This window comes from Oncorhynchus keta, unplaced genomic scaffold (assembly GCF_023373465.1).
Source record: "Oncorhynchus keta strain PuntledgeMale-10-30-2019 unplaced genomic scaffold, Oket_V2 Un_contig_8484_pilon_pilon, whole genome shotgun sequence".
Taxonomy (NCBI): domain Eukaryota; kingdom Metazoa; phylum Chordata; class Actinopteri; order Salmoniformes; family Salmonidae; genus Oncorhynchus; species Oncorhynchus keta.
This window is the reverse complement of record NW_026290077.1, coordinates 195001-210755: the sequence shown is the minus strand read 5'-3', so window position 1 is coordinate 210755 and position 15755 is coordinate 195001. Positions and strand designations below refer to the sequence as shown.

Sequence of the window (15755 nt, the reverse complement as noted above, 5' to 3'; positions counted from 1 at the left end):
GCCTTGTTCGGGGGAACAGTGGGTTAACTGCCTTGTTCGGGGGAACAGTGGGTTAACTGCCTTGTTCGGGGAACAGTGGGTTAACTGCCTTGTTCAGGGGAACAGTGGGTTAACTGCCTTGTTCAGGGGAACAGTGGGTTAACTGCCTTGTTCAGGGGAACAGTGGGTTAACTGCCTTGTTCGGGGGAACAGTGGGTTAACTGCCTTGTTCGGGGGAACAGTGGGTTAACTGCCTTGTTCGGGGAACAGTGGGTTAACTGCCTTGTTCAGGGAACAGTGGGTTAACTGCCTTGTTCAGGGGAACAGTGGGTTAACTGTCTTGTTCAGGGGAACAGTGGGTTAACTGCCTTGTTCAGGGGAACAGTGGGTTAACTGCCTTGTTCGGGGGAACAGTGGGTTAACTGCCTTGTTCAGGGGAACAGTGGGTTAACTGCCTTGTTCAGGGGAACAGTGGGTTAACTGCCTTGTTCAGGGGAACAGTGGGTTAACTGCCTTGTTCAGGGGAACAGTGGGTTAACTGCCTTGTTCAGGGGAACAGTGGGTTAACTGCCTTGTTCGGGGGAACAGTGGGTTAACTGCCTTGTTCGGGGGAACAGTGGGTTAACTGCCTTGTTCGGGGGAACAGTGGGTTAACTGCCTTGTTCGGGGGAACAGTGGGTTAACTGCCTTGTTCGGGGAACAGTGGGTTAACTGCCTTGTTCGGGGGAACAGTGGGTTAACTGCCTTGTTCGGGGGAACAGTGGGTTAACTGCCTTGTTCAGGGAACAGTGGGTTAACTGCCTTGTTCAGGGGAACAGTGGGTTAACTGCCTTGTTCAGGGAACAGTGGGTTAACTGCCTTGTTCAGGGAACAGTGGGTTAACTGCATTGTTCAGGGGAACAGTAGGTTAACTGCCTTGTTCAGGGAACAGTGGGTTAACTGCCTTTTTCGGGGGAACAGTGGGTTAACTGCCTTGTTCGGGGAACAGTGGGTTAACTGCCTTGTTCGGGGAACAGTGGGTTAACTGCCTTGTTCAGGGAACAGTGGGTTAACTGCCTTGTTCAGGGAACAGTGGGTTAACTGCCTTGTTCCGGGGAACAGTGGGTTAACTGCCTTGTTCAGGGGAACAGTGGGTTAACTGCCTTGTTCCGGGGAACAGTGGGTTAACTGCCTTGTTCCGGGGAACAGTGGGTTAACTGCCTTGTTCGGGGGAACAGTGGGTTAACTGCCTTGTTCGGGGGAACAGTGGGTTAACTGCCTTGTGCAGGGGAACAGTGGGTTAACTGCCTTGTTCAGGGGAACAGTGGGTTAACTGCCTTGTTCAGGGGAACAGTGGGTTAACTGCCTTGTTCAGGGGAACAGTGGGTTAACTGCCTTGTTCAGGGGAACAGTGGGTTAACTGCCTTGTTCAGGGGAACAGTGGGTTAACTGCCTTGTTCAGGGGCAGAACGACAGATCTTTACCTTCTCAGCTTGGGGATTTGATCCAGCAACCTTTCGGTTACTGGCCCAAAGCTCTAACCACGAGGCTACCTGCAACCCCATGAACAGGAGGGGGAGTGAGATCCCCACCCACCCCTACCTCATTATGGAACACACACTAGTGAATGTGTGATTGAGTGAATGACCAAGAGAGAAAGAGAGTGATTGAATCAATTAAAGCAAAGTGTCTTGGTGTGATGATGCAACACGCTCATTAACCCCTGCTCTGTCCAACCAACTCCTCGTTCCCACGAGGCATGGGACCATGCACACAGTCACACTGAATCACAGCCTCCCGTCCTATTCAAGGAGCCAAAAGGGGATAGGCGCTGGAGCCAGCCTTTGGCAGACTCCTCTACTGTAGTGTGTAGTGTACACACTAACCAGCGTGTTGTTAGACACAGGGCTATGCATGAGACGCCACACACAACCGTTCCAGCTATGTTGTGTCTGAACACATTACTCAGACAGAGTGTGTGTAGAAAACATTGGTAAGAATATTAACGGTAAGAATGTTTATTTTTTAAAGGAGAGCCTAAAAGAAAGACATTCCCTAACATTGTAGATGTCTAATGCCTTTGGGCTGTGGATGAGTGGAGGGGGTTGAGTTTGGGTCAGCTAGAAGAATGATAATGATATAAAATGTGAGGGTTGGTTCTCTCTGTCGATGGCAGGGGGTTGGATGGGTTAGTAGTAATTACATGAGTGGCTGGCCATAGTGTTGCTTCACTGGGCTCAGGCTAACAGGCCTACATAAACACACTGTCGCTCGCAACACACACACAGAATGCAAACAGACACAGACAGAAACACAAACATGCAGACAAACACACACACAACCTTGGCAGCCCACAGAGAGAACAATGATGGCCATTAGTACAACAGCAACAGTAGATGCTGTACACTAGATCACCTCTAAGCTCAGAGGGCTAAACTATGGACCTCTCCTTACACCGACCCATAATGCATCGCACACGGAGAGCGAGGGGAGGAGGGTGATGGCGGGTGCAGACACGCCAAAACACCTGGGATTGTTATTTATTCTGTCTCAAACGTTCCCTCCCTCCACTGGGGAATGACAGAATAATCTGGTGATTTATTCCAGTCTTTCAGTAGCAAAAACAAGCGGAAGGTTGGTGTGTTTCTCTGCAGGAAGGTGGAGGATGCAGAAGGGAGATACATGTGAGAGCAGAGAGAGACCGTCTGGGCTGTGGGGCAGAACTGCCCGTCATCCATGAAGTCAGCCTCCAACTAGTCCCGTCTCTCGCGCACACACACACACACACACACGAAAACACAAACCAAAACAACCCAGTCAAAATACCAGACAACACACTCTCCCCCCCTCCCACACACACACACCTGTCTCCACGTCCTGGGTGTAGAAGTGCATGGTGTCCGTGATCTCGGTGACATATACAGCTCTGTAGTTGGCTGTGCGCTCTTTCTCCTCCATCACGTGCACCACCTCCTCCACCTTCTTCTCCTCATAGTTGGCCCAGATCTGAGGGGGGGAGGAAGGTCACATGATTAGGGTGAAGCATGACAGAACACTCCCTGTTCTTATGTGTAATATAATGATATCATTAATATGAGGTATTTCTCGTTAAATTGGGGATCTACTTGTAGGACAAATGAAATAATATACAGTCCCCTGTCTGACTGAAGACCACAGCAAAAAGTACATTTCTCATGTCTAAACCTCCAGCTAAGCATGCCAGTTCCTTATTATACGTCACATGATCAAACATCTAACATACTCAACACAAACTACTACTTTAATCACTGCCAACTCCAAAAGAACAATTCATTTACACTCCTAAATGACTCCCATTACTTGATTCAGGGCCTGTTTTGATGCCAAAGGGAAATACAGTCTAGAACAAATAACCCCTAGACCGGAGAAACATGGGTCTGTTATCTAACAGCAACACCAATCCCCTGTGGGACAACCTCTCTCCCTCTTTCCCTCTCTTCACCATCCTCTAGAGTGTTTTTGGTGTGGAAACCAGGTCAGCTCCTCTCCAAGGTTGGCCCTCTGTCGGGAGGGCAGGAGGCTCATTAAGGGAAGAGTGTTCCGCTTGGGGCCACAAATCAAACACTATGGTCGACGCTATGGACTCACAAACGCACACAAAAACACACACATGCGCGCATGACAACAGCCACACACACGCGTGTGAGGGACAGGATGACAAGAGCTCCCTAATCATCTCTCCACCAGCTGATGTTCTGAGGCTCCTGCTGATGGGGTCACTGAACCCCACTGCCAGGGAGAACAAGTGGAACACAACTTCACAGCAACTAAAGTCTCCTTTCCTTGTGTAACACCACAACACATCTGGTTCTACTCCTTTCATTTCCACCGCAGGCTGTTGTGTTTACTTGGAGGTAATCCAAAAAAACGAACAAGTTTGTGGCATTTATATAGTGTAGCGATTTCAAACCAAATGTTATTTGTCATATGCTTTGCAAACAACAGGTGAAGACTAACAGTGACATGCTTAAAGGCCCTTCCAACAATGCAGAGAGATTTATTTTGCAAAAGTAATAACACGAGGAATAAATACAATGAGTAACGATAACCTGGCTAAATACACAGGGTACCAGCACAGAGTCAATGTGCAGGGGTACAAGGTCGATATTACTATGTTCGATAAAAGTTATTACGCATAGATAATAAACAGCGAGTAGCAGCAGCATGTGAAGAGTGTGAATGTATGTGTGTTTGTGGCATCAATATGTATGTGTGTGCACGTTGTGTGTTTGTGTGTTGGAGTGTCGGTGTAGTATGTGTGAGTGTGTGGTTAGATTCCAGTGAGTGTACATCGAACCTGTGCAAGAAAGTCAGTGCAAAAAATAAGAATGAAATAAAGCAGCTTTATGGCTTGAACCTGTTCAGGAGCATTCTGGTCCCAGACTAGGCAGCCTTATAGCTTGAACCTGTTCAGGAGCATTCTGGTCCCAGACTAGGCAGCCTTATGGCTTGAACCTGTTCAGGAGCATTCTGGTCCCAGACTAGGCAGCTTTATGGCTTGAACCTGTTCAGGAGCATTCTGGTCCCAGACTAGGCAGCTTTATGGCTTGAACCTGTTCAGGAGCATTCTGGTCCCAGACTAGGCAGCCTTATAGCTTGAACCTGTTCAGGAGCATTCTGGTCCCAGACTAGGCAGCCTTATGGCTTGAACCTGTTCAGGAGCATTCTGGTCCCAGACTAGGCAGCCTTATGGCTTGAACCTGTTCAGGAGCATTCTGGTCCCAGACTAGGCAGCCTTATGGCTTGAACCTGTTCAGGAGCATTCTGGTCCCAGACTAGGCAGCCTTATGGCTTGAACCTGTTCAGGAGCATTCTGGTCCCAGACTAGGCAGCCTTATGGCTTGAACCTGTTCAGGAGCATTCTGGTCCCAGACTAGGCAGCCTTATAGCTTGAACCTGTTCAGGAGCATTCTGGTCCCAGACTAGGCAGCCTTATTACTTGAACCTGTTCAGGAGCATTCTGGTCCCAGACTAGGCAGCCTTATAGCTTGAACCTGTTCAGGAGCATTCTGGTCCCAGACTAGGCAGCCTTATGGCTTGAACCTGTTCAGGAGCATTCTGGTCCCAGACTAGGCAGCCTTATGGCTTGAACCTGTTCAGGAGCATTCTGGACCCAGACTAGGCAGCCTTATGGCTTGAAGCTGTTCAGGAGCATTCTGGTCCCAGACTAGGCAGCCTTATGGCTTGAACCTGTTCAGGAGCATTCTGGTCCCAGACTAGGCAGCCTTATGGCTTGAACCTGTTCAGGAGCATTCTGGTCCCAGACTAGGCAGCCTTATGGCTTGAACCTGTTCAGGAGCATTCTGGTCCCAGACTATGCAGCCTTATGGCTTGAACCTGTTCAGGAGCATTCTGGTCCCAGACTAGGCAGCCTTATGGCTTGAACCTGTTCAGGAGCATTCTGGTCCCAGACTAGGCAGCCTTATGGCTTGAAGCTGTTCAGGAGCATTCTGGTCCCAGACTAGGCAGCTTTATGGCTTGAACCTGTTCAGGAGCATTCCGGTCCCAGACTAGGCAGACTTATGGCTTGAAGCTGTTCAGGAGCATTACGGTCCCAGACTATACAGCCTCATGGCTTGAACCTGTTCAGCAGCATTCTGGTCCCAGACTAGGCAGTATTTTGGCTTGAAGCTGGTCAGGAGCCTTTTGATCCCAGACTTCGTGCTCTGGTACCGCTTGTCACCAGCTTTTAGCAGCTGGCTAATTATTTAACTGTGTGGTATCATCAGCTAATTACCTTCACAAGGTCTCTCTCTGCCTCCCTCTCCCCCTCTCTCCCTCTGAGCAGTGTTACATGCTGACTAGACCAGGCATGGGCGTGAGTCTGCGTGTGCCATCGTGCACATGTTGATTTTGTCCATCCACACCAGATGCGATCAGGACACGCAGGTTAAAATATCAAAATCAACTCTGAACCAACTATATTAATTTGGGGACAGGTCGAAACACATGAAACATTCACGGCCATTTAGCTCGCTAGCTTGCTGTTGCTAGCTAATTTGTCCTGGGATAAACATTGGGTTGTTATTTTACATTAAATGCATAAGGTCTTTTTTTTCTGGGTCTTTGTAGAATTTTGACCCATTTTAAGTCACATGTGTTCTCTACTCCGACATGTAATTCACTGATACAAGAGGAAACCTAGTTAGTTTCCAGTAATCTCTCCTCCTTCAGGCTTCTTCTTCTTCTTTGGACTTTATATGGCGGTTGGCAACCAACTTTAAGGTGCATTACCAGCACCAACTGGACTGGAGTGCGGAACTCAGTTCATCTTTCAATCACCCACGTGGGTATATGATCCTAAAAAACAATGAGCAGGTGGGAGAGATGAGACTTGCATGCACGTCAAGCGTTAAAACCAAGTTCTATTTTAGCGCTTGGCTATGCAGACGCTCATTGACGTGCGCGATCAGTTTGGATGAAATTACTGAATAACATGTATGTGTACATTTATTTCGCAATGCTGGCGCATGTAACGTGATGCGGTCAGCATGTTAGCATGGTAGGCTAATTACACCCAGCGTTCTATTGGCCTTTTTCGGCATGCTAGCATTAACCAATTACATCTGACGTATGCAGCGGAAGACATTTACAGGCCCATTTCATTACTGCAATGAGTCGTGCTAGTGAATCGGTTTACTGCCTGCTACCTTGAATCATTGGGAACAAATATTTATTATACAACAAGTGACACAGTGCGCCAGCCGAGCGAGCCTTGGCGGGTGCCCTGCCCACCTGGAGACAAAAGACTGGGTCAAACCACCCAATTACATTCAATTGCTTCTTTGTGGTGCCAAATAAAGGGAAGGGATATATTTTTTGTTAAATAATTTTGTGGATTCGACTGACCAGGAGTTAATTAAGACCCAAACATGGCCACACTTCACAAACTTCCACTTGTCTTTTTCCCTCTTTTTCTCCATCCCTCCCTTAGATATTAATGGATTCAATACCCACAATGCAGTGGGGCTTCAGCAGAGGGTAATGACATGTCCGGGCTTTTAATCAAACCTGCAGGACCAATCCGAGTGACACAGATTAGCGTGTCACTGTTCATTACCGTGGCAACTGTCACCGTGGTGGCGGGGGTTTGGGAGTCGTTCATGGCGATTCAGGCCAAGTGACCTCTGACACATTGGCCCACGTCACGCCGCCGCAGTGGCAAGGGAACAGGAGGAGAGAACACACACAGAATGCCAATCACAGCGCTGCTTTCACAACGACTATGCAGAAGTGGCCTTCCACATGGTGCTCGCCCACATAAACATTCTCCCCCGCTGTGCCCTAGGTGGATGACCTTCCGTGAGCAACCGACCATTCCTGTTTGTTCCACTTGAACGCAGGTATGTGACTGCTGTTGCTGATTGGACACCAACAGTGTTCCAAAAGGACGACAACAACAGTGTCCCAAAAGGAGTACAACAACAGTGTTCAAAAGGAGGACAACAGTGTTCAAAAGGAGGACAACAACAGTGTTCTAATCTGAAGATGGTGCTGGCTAAAGCTAAAACTGGTGAGTGTAGAGAGTATAGAGATATTGTTATCCACGTCGGCACCAACGATGTTTGGATGAAACAGTCAGAGATCACCAAGCACAACATAGCTTCTGCGTGCATATCAGCTAGAAAGATGTGTCGGCATCGAGTAATTGTCTCTGGCCCCCTCCCAGTTAGGGGGAGTGATGAGCTCTACAGCAGAGTCTCACAACTCAATCACTGGATGAAAACTGTTTTCTGCCCCTCCCAAAAGATAGAATTTGTAGATAACTGGCCCTCTTTCTGGGACTCGCCCACAAACAGAACCAAGCCTGACCTGCTGAGGAGTGACGGACTCCATCCTAGCTGGAGGGGTGCTCTCATCTTATCTACCAACATAGACAGGGCTCTAACTCCTCTAGCTCCACAATGAAATAGGGTGCAGGCCAGGCAGCAGGCTGTTAGCCAGCCTGCCAGCATAGTGGAGTCTGCCACTAGCACAGTCAGTGTAGTCAGCTCAGCTATCACCATTGAGACCGTGTCTGTGCCTCGACCTAGGTTGGGCAAAACTAAACATGGCAGTGTTCGCCTTAGCAATCTCACTAGGATAAAGACCACCTCCATTCCTGTCATTACTGAAAGAGATCATGATACCTCACATCTCAAAATAGGGCTACTTAATGTTAGATCCCTTACTTCAAAGGCAATTATAGTCAATGAACTAATCACTGATCATAATCTTGATGTGATTGGCCTGACTGAAACATGGCTTAAGCCTGATGAATTTACTGTTTTAAATGAGGCCTCACCTCCTGGCTACTAGTGACCATATCCCCCGTGCATCCCGCAAAGGCGGAGGTGTTGCTAACATTTACGATAGCAAATTTCAATTTACAAAAAAAAAATGACGTTTTCGTCTTTTGAGCTTCTAGTCATGAAATCTATGCAGCCGACTCAATCACTTTTTATAGCTACTGTTTACAGGCCTCCTGGGCCATATACAGCGTTTCTCACTGAGTTCCCTGAATTCCTATCCCTTCCTATCCCAATGAATTCCTATTCCTTGTAGTCATAGCAGATAATATTCTAATCTTTGGTGACTTTAATATTCACATGGAAAAGTCCACAGACCCACTCCAAAAGGCTTTCGGAGCCATCATCGACTCAGTGGGTTTTGTCCAACATGTCTCTGGACCCACTCACTGTCACAGTCATACGCTGGACCTAGTTTTGTCCCATGGAATAAATGTTGTGGATCTTGTTTTTCCTCATAATCCTGGACTATCGGACCACCATTTTATTACGTTTGCAATTGCAACAAATAATCTGCTCAGACCCCAACCAAGGACCATCAAAAGTCGTGCTATAAATTCACAGACAACACAAAGATTCCTTGATGCCCTTCCAGACTCCCTCTGCCTACCCAAGGACGCCAGAGGACAAAAATCAGTTAACCACCTAACTGAGGATCTCGATTTAACCTTGCGCAATACTCTAGATGCAGTTGCACCCTAAAAACTAAAAACATTTCTCATAAGAAACTAGCTCCCTGGTACACAGAAAATACCCGAGCTCTGAAGCAAGCTTCCAGAAAATTGGAACGGAAATGGCGCCACACCAAACTGGAAGTCTTCCGACTAGCTTGGAAAGACGGTACCGTGCAGTACCGAAGAGCCCTTACTGCTGCTCGATCATCCTATTTTTCAAACTTAATTGAGGAAAATAAGAACAATCCGAAATTCCTTTTTGATACTGTCGCAAAGCTAACTAAAAAGCAGCATTCCCCAAGAGAGGATGACTTTCACTTTAGCAGTGATAAATTCATGAACTTCTTTGAGGAAAAGATTATGATTATTAGAAAGCAAATTACAGACTCCTCTTTAAATCTGCGTATTCCTCCAAAGCTCAGTCGTCCTGAGTCTGCACAACTCTGCCAGGACAAAGGATCAAGAGAGACACTCAAGTGTTTTAGTACTATATCTCTTGACACAATGATGAAAATAATCATGGCCTCTAAACCTTCAAGTTGCATACTGGACCCTATTCCAACTAAACTACTGAAAGAGCTGCTTCCTGTGCTTGGCCCTCCTATGTTGAACATAATAAACGGCTCTCTATCCACTGGATGTGTACCAAACTCACTAAAAGTGGCAGTAATAAAGCCTCTCTTGAAAAAGCCAAACCTTGACCCAGAAAATATAAAAAACTATCGGCCTATATCGAATCTTCCATTCCTGTCAAAAATGTTAGAAAAGGCTGTTGCGCAGCAACTCACTGCCTTCCTGAAGACAAACAATGTATATGAAATGCTTCAGTCTGGTTTTAGACCCCATCATAGCACTGAGACGGCACTTGTGAAGGTGGTAAATTACATTTTAATGGCATCGGACCGAGGCTCTGCATCTGTCCTCGTGCTCCTAGACCTTAGTGCTGCTTTTGATACCATCGATCACCACATTCTTTTGGAGAGATTGGAAACCCAAATTGATCTACACGGACATGTTCTGGCCTGGTTTAGATCTTATCTGTCGGAAAGATATCAGTTTGTCTCTGTGAATGGTTTGTCCTCTGACAAATCAACTGTAAATTTCGGTGTTCCTCAAGGTTCTGTTTTAGGACCACTATTGTTTTCACTATACATTTTACCTCTTGGGGATGTTATTCGAAAACATAATGTTAACTTTCACTGCTATGCGGATGACACACCGCTGTACATTTCAATGAAACATGGTGAAGCCCCAAAATTGCCCTCGCTAGAAGCATGTGTTTCAGACATAAGGAAGTGGATGACTACTAACTTTCTACTATTAAACTCGGACAAAACAGAGATGCTTGTTCTAGGTCCCAAGAAACAAAGAGATCTTCTGTTGAATCTGACAATTAATCTTAATGGTTGTACAGTCGTCTCAAATAAAACTGTGAAGGACCTCTGCGTTACTCTGGACCCTGATCTCTCTTTTGAAGAACATATCAAGACTAGCTTTTTTCCATCTACGTTATATTGCAAAAATCAGAAACTTTCTGTCCAAAAATGATGCAGAAAAATTAATCCATGCTCTACTTTCCGGCTACCCGGATAAAGCACTAAATAAACTTCAGTTAGTGCTAAATACGGCTGCTAGAATCCTGACTAGAACCAAAAAATGTGATCATATTACTCCAGTGCTAGCCTCTCTACACTGGCTTCCTGTAAAGGCAAGGGCTGATTTCAAGGTTTTACTGCTAACCTACAAAGCATTACATGGGCTTGCTCCTACCTATCTCTCTGATTTGGTCCTGCCGTACATACCTACACGTACGCTACGGTCACAAGACGCAGGCCTCCTAATTGTCCCTAGAATTTCTAAGCAAACAGCTGGAGGCAGGGCTTTCTCCTATAGAGCTCCATTTTTATGGAACGGTCTGTCTACCCATGTCAGAGACGCAAACTCGGTCTCAACCTTTAAGTCTTTACTGAAGACTCATCTCTTCAGTGGGTCATATGATTGAGTGTAGTCTGGCCCAGGAGTGGGAAGGTGAACGGAATGGCTCTGGAGCAACGAACCGCCCTTGCCGTCTCTGCCTGGCCAGTTCCCCTCTTTCCACTGGGATTCTCTGCCTCTAACCCTATTACAGGGGCTGAGTCACTGGCTTACTGGGGCTCTCTCATGCCGTCCCTGCAGGTGGTGCGTCACCTGAGTGGGTTGATTCACTGTTGTGGTCATCCTGTCTGGGTTGGCGCCCCCCCCCCTTGGGTTGTGCAGTGGCGGAGATCTTTGTGGGCTATACTCAGCATTGTCTCAGGATGGTAAGTTGGTGGTTGAAGATATCCCTCTAGTGGTGTGGGGGCTGTGCTTTGGCAAAGTGGGTGGGGTTATATCCTTCCTATTTGGCCCTGTCCGGGGGTGTCCTCGGATGGGGCCACAGTGTCTCCTGACCCCTCCTGTCTCAGCCTCCAGTATTTATGCTGCAGTAGTTTGTGTCGGGGGGCTAGGGTCAGTTTGTTATATCTGGAGTAGTTCTCCTGTCCTATTCGGTGTCCTGTGTGAATCTAAGTGTGCGTTCTCTAATTCTCTCCTTCTTTCTTTCTCTCTCTCGGAGGACCTGAGCCCTAGGACCATGCCCCAGGACTACCTGACATGATGACTCCTTGCTGTCCCCAGTCCACCTGGCCATGCTGCTGCTCCAGTTTCAACTGTTCTGCCTTACTATTATATGACCATGCTGGTCATTTATGAACATTTGAACATCTTGGCCATGTTCTGTTATAATCTCCACCCGGCACAGCCAGAAGAGGACTGACCACCCCACATATGCTCTCTCTAATTCTCTCTTTCTTTCTCTCTCTCCGAGGACCTGAGCCCAAGGACCGTGCCCCAGGACGACCTGACATGATGACTCCTTGCTGTCCCCAGTCCACCTGACTGTGCTGCTGCTCCAGTTTCAACTGTTCTGCCTTGTTATTATTCGACCATGCTGGTCTTTTATGAACATTTGAACATCTTGGCCATGTTCTGTTATAATCTCCACCCGGCACAGCCAGAAGAGGACTGACCACCCCACATAACCTGGTTCCTCTCTAGGTTTCTTCCTAGGTTTTGGCCTTTCTAGGGAGTTTTTCCTAGCCACCGTGCTTCTACACCTGCATTGCTTGCTGTTTGGGGTTTTAGGCTGGGTTTCTGTACAGCACTTTGAGATATCAGCTGATGTACGAAGGGCTATATAAATAAAAATTGATTTGATTGTGATTTGTTCAAAAGGAGGACAACAACAGTGTCCCAAAAGGAGGACAACAACAGTGTCCCAAAAGGAGGACAACAACAGTGCTCCAAAAGGAGGACAACAACAGTGTTCCAAAAGGAGGACAACAACAGTGTCCCAAAAGGAGGACAACAACAGTGTCCCAAAAGGAGGACAACAACAGTGTTCCAAAAGGAGGACAACACCAGTGTTCCAAAAGGAGGACAACACCAGTGTCCCAAAAGGAGGACAACACCAGTGTCCCAAAAGGAGGACAACAACAGTGTCCCAAAAGGAGGACAACAACAGTGTCCCAAAAGGAGGACAACAACAGTGTCCCAAAAGGAGGACAACAACAGTGTCCCAAAAGGAGGACTACAACAGTGTCCCAAAAGGAGGACAACAACAGTGTCCCAAAAGGAGGACAACAACAGTGTCCCAAAAGGAGGACAACAACAGAGTTCCAAAAAGACAATAACAGTGTTCAAAAGGAGGACAACAACAGTGTCCCAAAAGAAAAAATAACAGTGTTCCAATAGGACAATAACAGTGTTCCAATAGGACAATAACAGTGTTCCAATAGGACAATAACAGTGTTCAAAAGGACAATAACAGTCTTTCAAAAGGACAATAACAGTCTTCCAAAAGGACAATAACAGTCTTCCAAAAGGACAATAACAGTCTTCCAAAAGGAGGACAACAACAGTCTTCCAAAAGGAGGACAACAACAGTGTTCCAAAAGAAAAAAATAACAGTGTTCCAATAGGACAATAACAGTGTTCAAAAGGATAATAACAGTCTTCCAAAAGGAGGACAACAACAGTCTTCCAAAAGGAGGACAACAACAGTGTCCCAAAAGAAAAAATAACAGTGTTCCAATAGGACAATAACAGTGTTCCAATAGGACAATAACAGTGTTCCAATAGGACAATAACAGTGTTCAAAAGGACAATAACAGTCTTCCAAAAGGACAATAACAGTCTTCCAAAAGGACAATAACAGTCTTCCAAAAGGACAATAACAGTCTTCCAAAAGGAGGACAACAACAGTGTTCCAAAAGAAAAAATAACAGTGTTCCAATAGGACAATAACAGTGTTCAAAAGGATAATAACAGTCTTCCAAAAAGACAACAACAGTGTCCCAAAAGGACGACAACAACAGTGTCCCAAAAGGACAATAACAGTGTTCAAGAGGACAACAACAGTGTCCCAAAAGGAGGACAACAACAGTGTCCCAAAAGGACAATAACAGTCTTCCAAAAGGACAATAACAGTGTTCCAAAAGGACAATAACAGTCTTCCAAAAGGACAATAACAGTCTTCCAAAAGGACAATAACAGTCTTCCAAAAGGACAATAACTGTCTTCCAAAAGGACAATAACAGTCTTCCAAAAGGAGGACAACAACAGTCTTCCAAAAGGAGGACAACAACAGTGTTCCAAAAGAAAAAAATAACAGTGTTCCAATAGGACAATAACAGTGTTCAAAAGGACAATAACAGTCTTCCAAAAAGACAACAACAGTTCCAAAAGGAGGACGACAACAACAGTGTCCCAAAAGGACGACAACAACAGTGTCCCAAAAGGACGACAACAACAATGTCCCAAAAGGACGACAACAACAGTGTCCCAAAAGGACAATAACAGTGTTCAAAAGGAGGACAACAATAGTGTCCCAAAAGGAGGACAACAACAGTGTCCCAAAAGGACAATAACAGTGTTCCAAAAGGACAAAAACAGTCTTCCAAAAGGACAATAACAGTCTTCCAAAAGGACAGTAACAGTCTTCCAAAAGGACGACAACAACAATGTCCCAAAAGGACGACAACAACAGTGTCCCAAAAGGAGGACAATAACAGTGTTCAAAAGGACAATAACAGTGTTCCAAAAAGAGGACAACAACAGTGTCCCAAAGGACAATAACAGTGTCCCAAAAGGAGGACAACAACAGTGTCCCAAAAGGAGGTCAACAACAGTGTCTCAAAAGGAGGACAATAACAGTGTTCCAAAAGGAGGACAACAACAGTGTCTCAAAAGGACGACAATAACAGTTTTCCAAAAGGAGGACAACAGTGTTCAAAAGGACAATAACAGTGTTCAAAAAGACAATAACAGTGTTCAAATCAAATCAAATTTTATTTGTCACATACACATGGTTAGCAGATGTTAATGCGAAATGCTTGTGCTTCTAGTTCCAACAATGCAATAATAACCAACGAGTATTCTAAGGTCCACATGGCATGGGGTTTAACATGGGATAATCATGCTATGCTAGTGAAGCATGAATAGTCAGTAGTGACAAATGGTAAGAGATAGCTGAACCAAAGCCTAAGGGTGAACTGTGCCTTGCAGATGTCACAGCCAAACCCCTTGTGGTACTGAAGAGTAGACTGACTGTTTTACTAAAACCACAACCGGCATTATATACAAATGTGCAAAGAAATATGAAAATGAACTAACTAATAACGAACAAAGTTAAAAACACTGCAGAGTGTGAATAGAGGAAACGTGAGTATGGAGGGGCTTGCAGCAGTACTGGTATAGACTGGAATGGGAGGTCATTTAGAATGTCCTGGCAGGCTAAGAGACATTACATTCAGAAAATTCCCTTTTTCACACACACACACACACACACACACACACACACACACACACACACACACACACACACACACACACACACACACACACACACACACACACACACACACACACACACACACACACACACACACACACAACCAGGGGGATGGGGACATTGGGAACATTGATTAAAGGTGACAGCATGTCAATTCCAATAGAGTGTGTTCGGCCGGGGGAGACCAAATCTCCATCAACACCCAGAGCACAGACACACACACACTAGTGCATACTCACACACACACTCACTGGGGCATACAAACACGTACACACTCACTGGCGCATACTCACACACACACACTGGCGCATACTCACACACACTGGCGCATACTCGCACACACACACACACACTGGCGCATACTCGCACACACACACACACTGGTGCATACTCGCACACACACACACACTGGTGCATACGCGCACACACACACACTGGTGCATACGCGCACACACACACACTGGTGCATACTCGCACACACACACACTGGTGCATACTCGCACACACACACACTGGTGCATACTCGCACACACACACACTGGTGCATACTCGCACACACACACACTGGTGCATACTCGCACACACACTGGTGCATACTCGCACACACACTGGTGCATACTCGCACACACACTGGTGCATACTCGCACACACACGAGAAGAGTGAGATGAGGGTAGTAGGGGTGCACAGACAGACACACACACACACACACGTTGGATGAATCCACACTGCTGTCATTGTCTGTTCTACACTACACAGTGAACTATCACTCGAGGTAGGACATGCCCACAGACCTCCACATCAGCTTCAGTCTAAACCATTTCCAACAACCCTGCTACTCCTTCTCTGGTGTAGGCTATACACTAGCGTACTTGTTTCATGCTTATGGAGCAGCCTCTCTCCAGTTACACCACCCACATATGTAGTTT

The 15755-nt window shown here is 46.3% G+C and overlaps 1 protein-coding gene across 1 annotated transcript in view; it reads right to left on the bottom strand.

Moving 5' to 3' along the window:
* Positions 1 to 15755, bottom strand: part of LOC127926845 (staphylococcal nuclease domain-containing protein 1-like) — a gene marked incomplete at its 5' end in the record, with an annotated part of 287826 nt that overhangs the window by 77550 nt on the left and 194521 nt on the right. The window contains one exon of the mRNA XM_052512463.1: positions 2823 to 2964. Coding sequence (XP_052368423.1) covers positions 2823 to 2964 — 142 coding nt within the window. The remainder of the gene's footprint in view (positions 1 to 2822; positions 2965 to 15755) is intronic.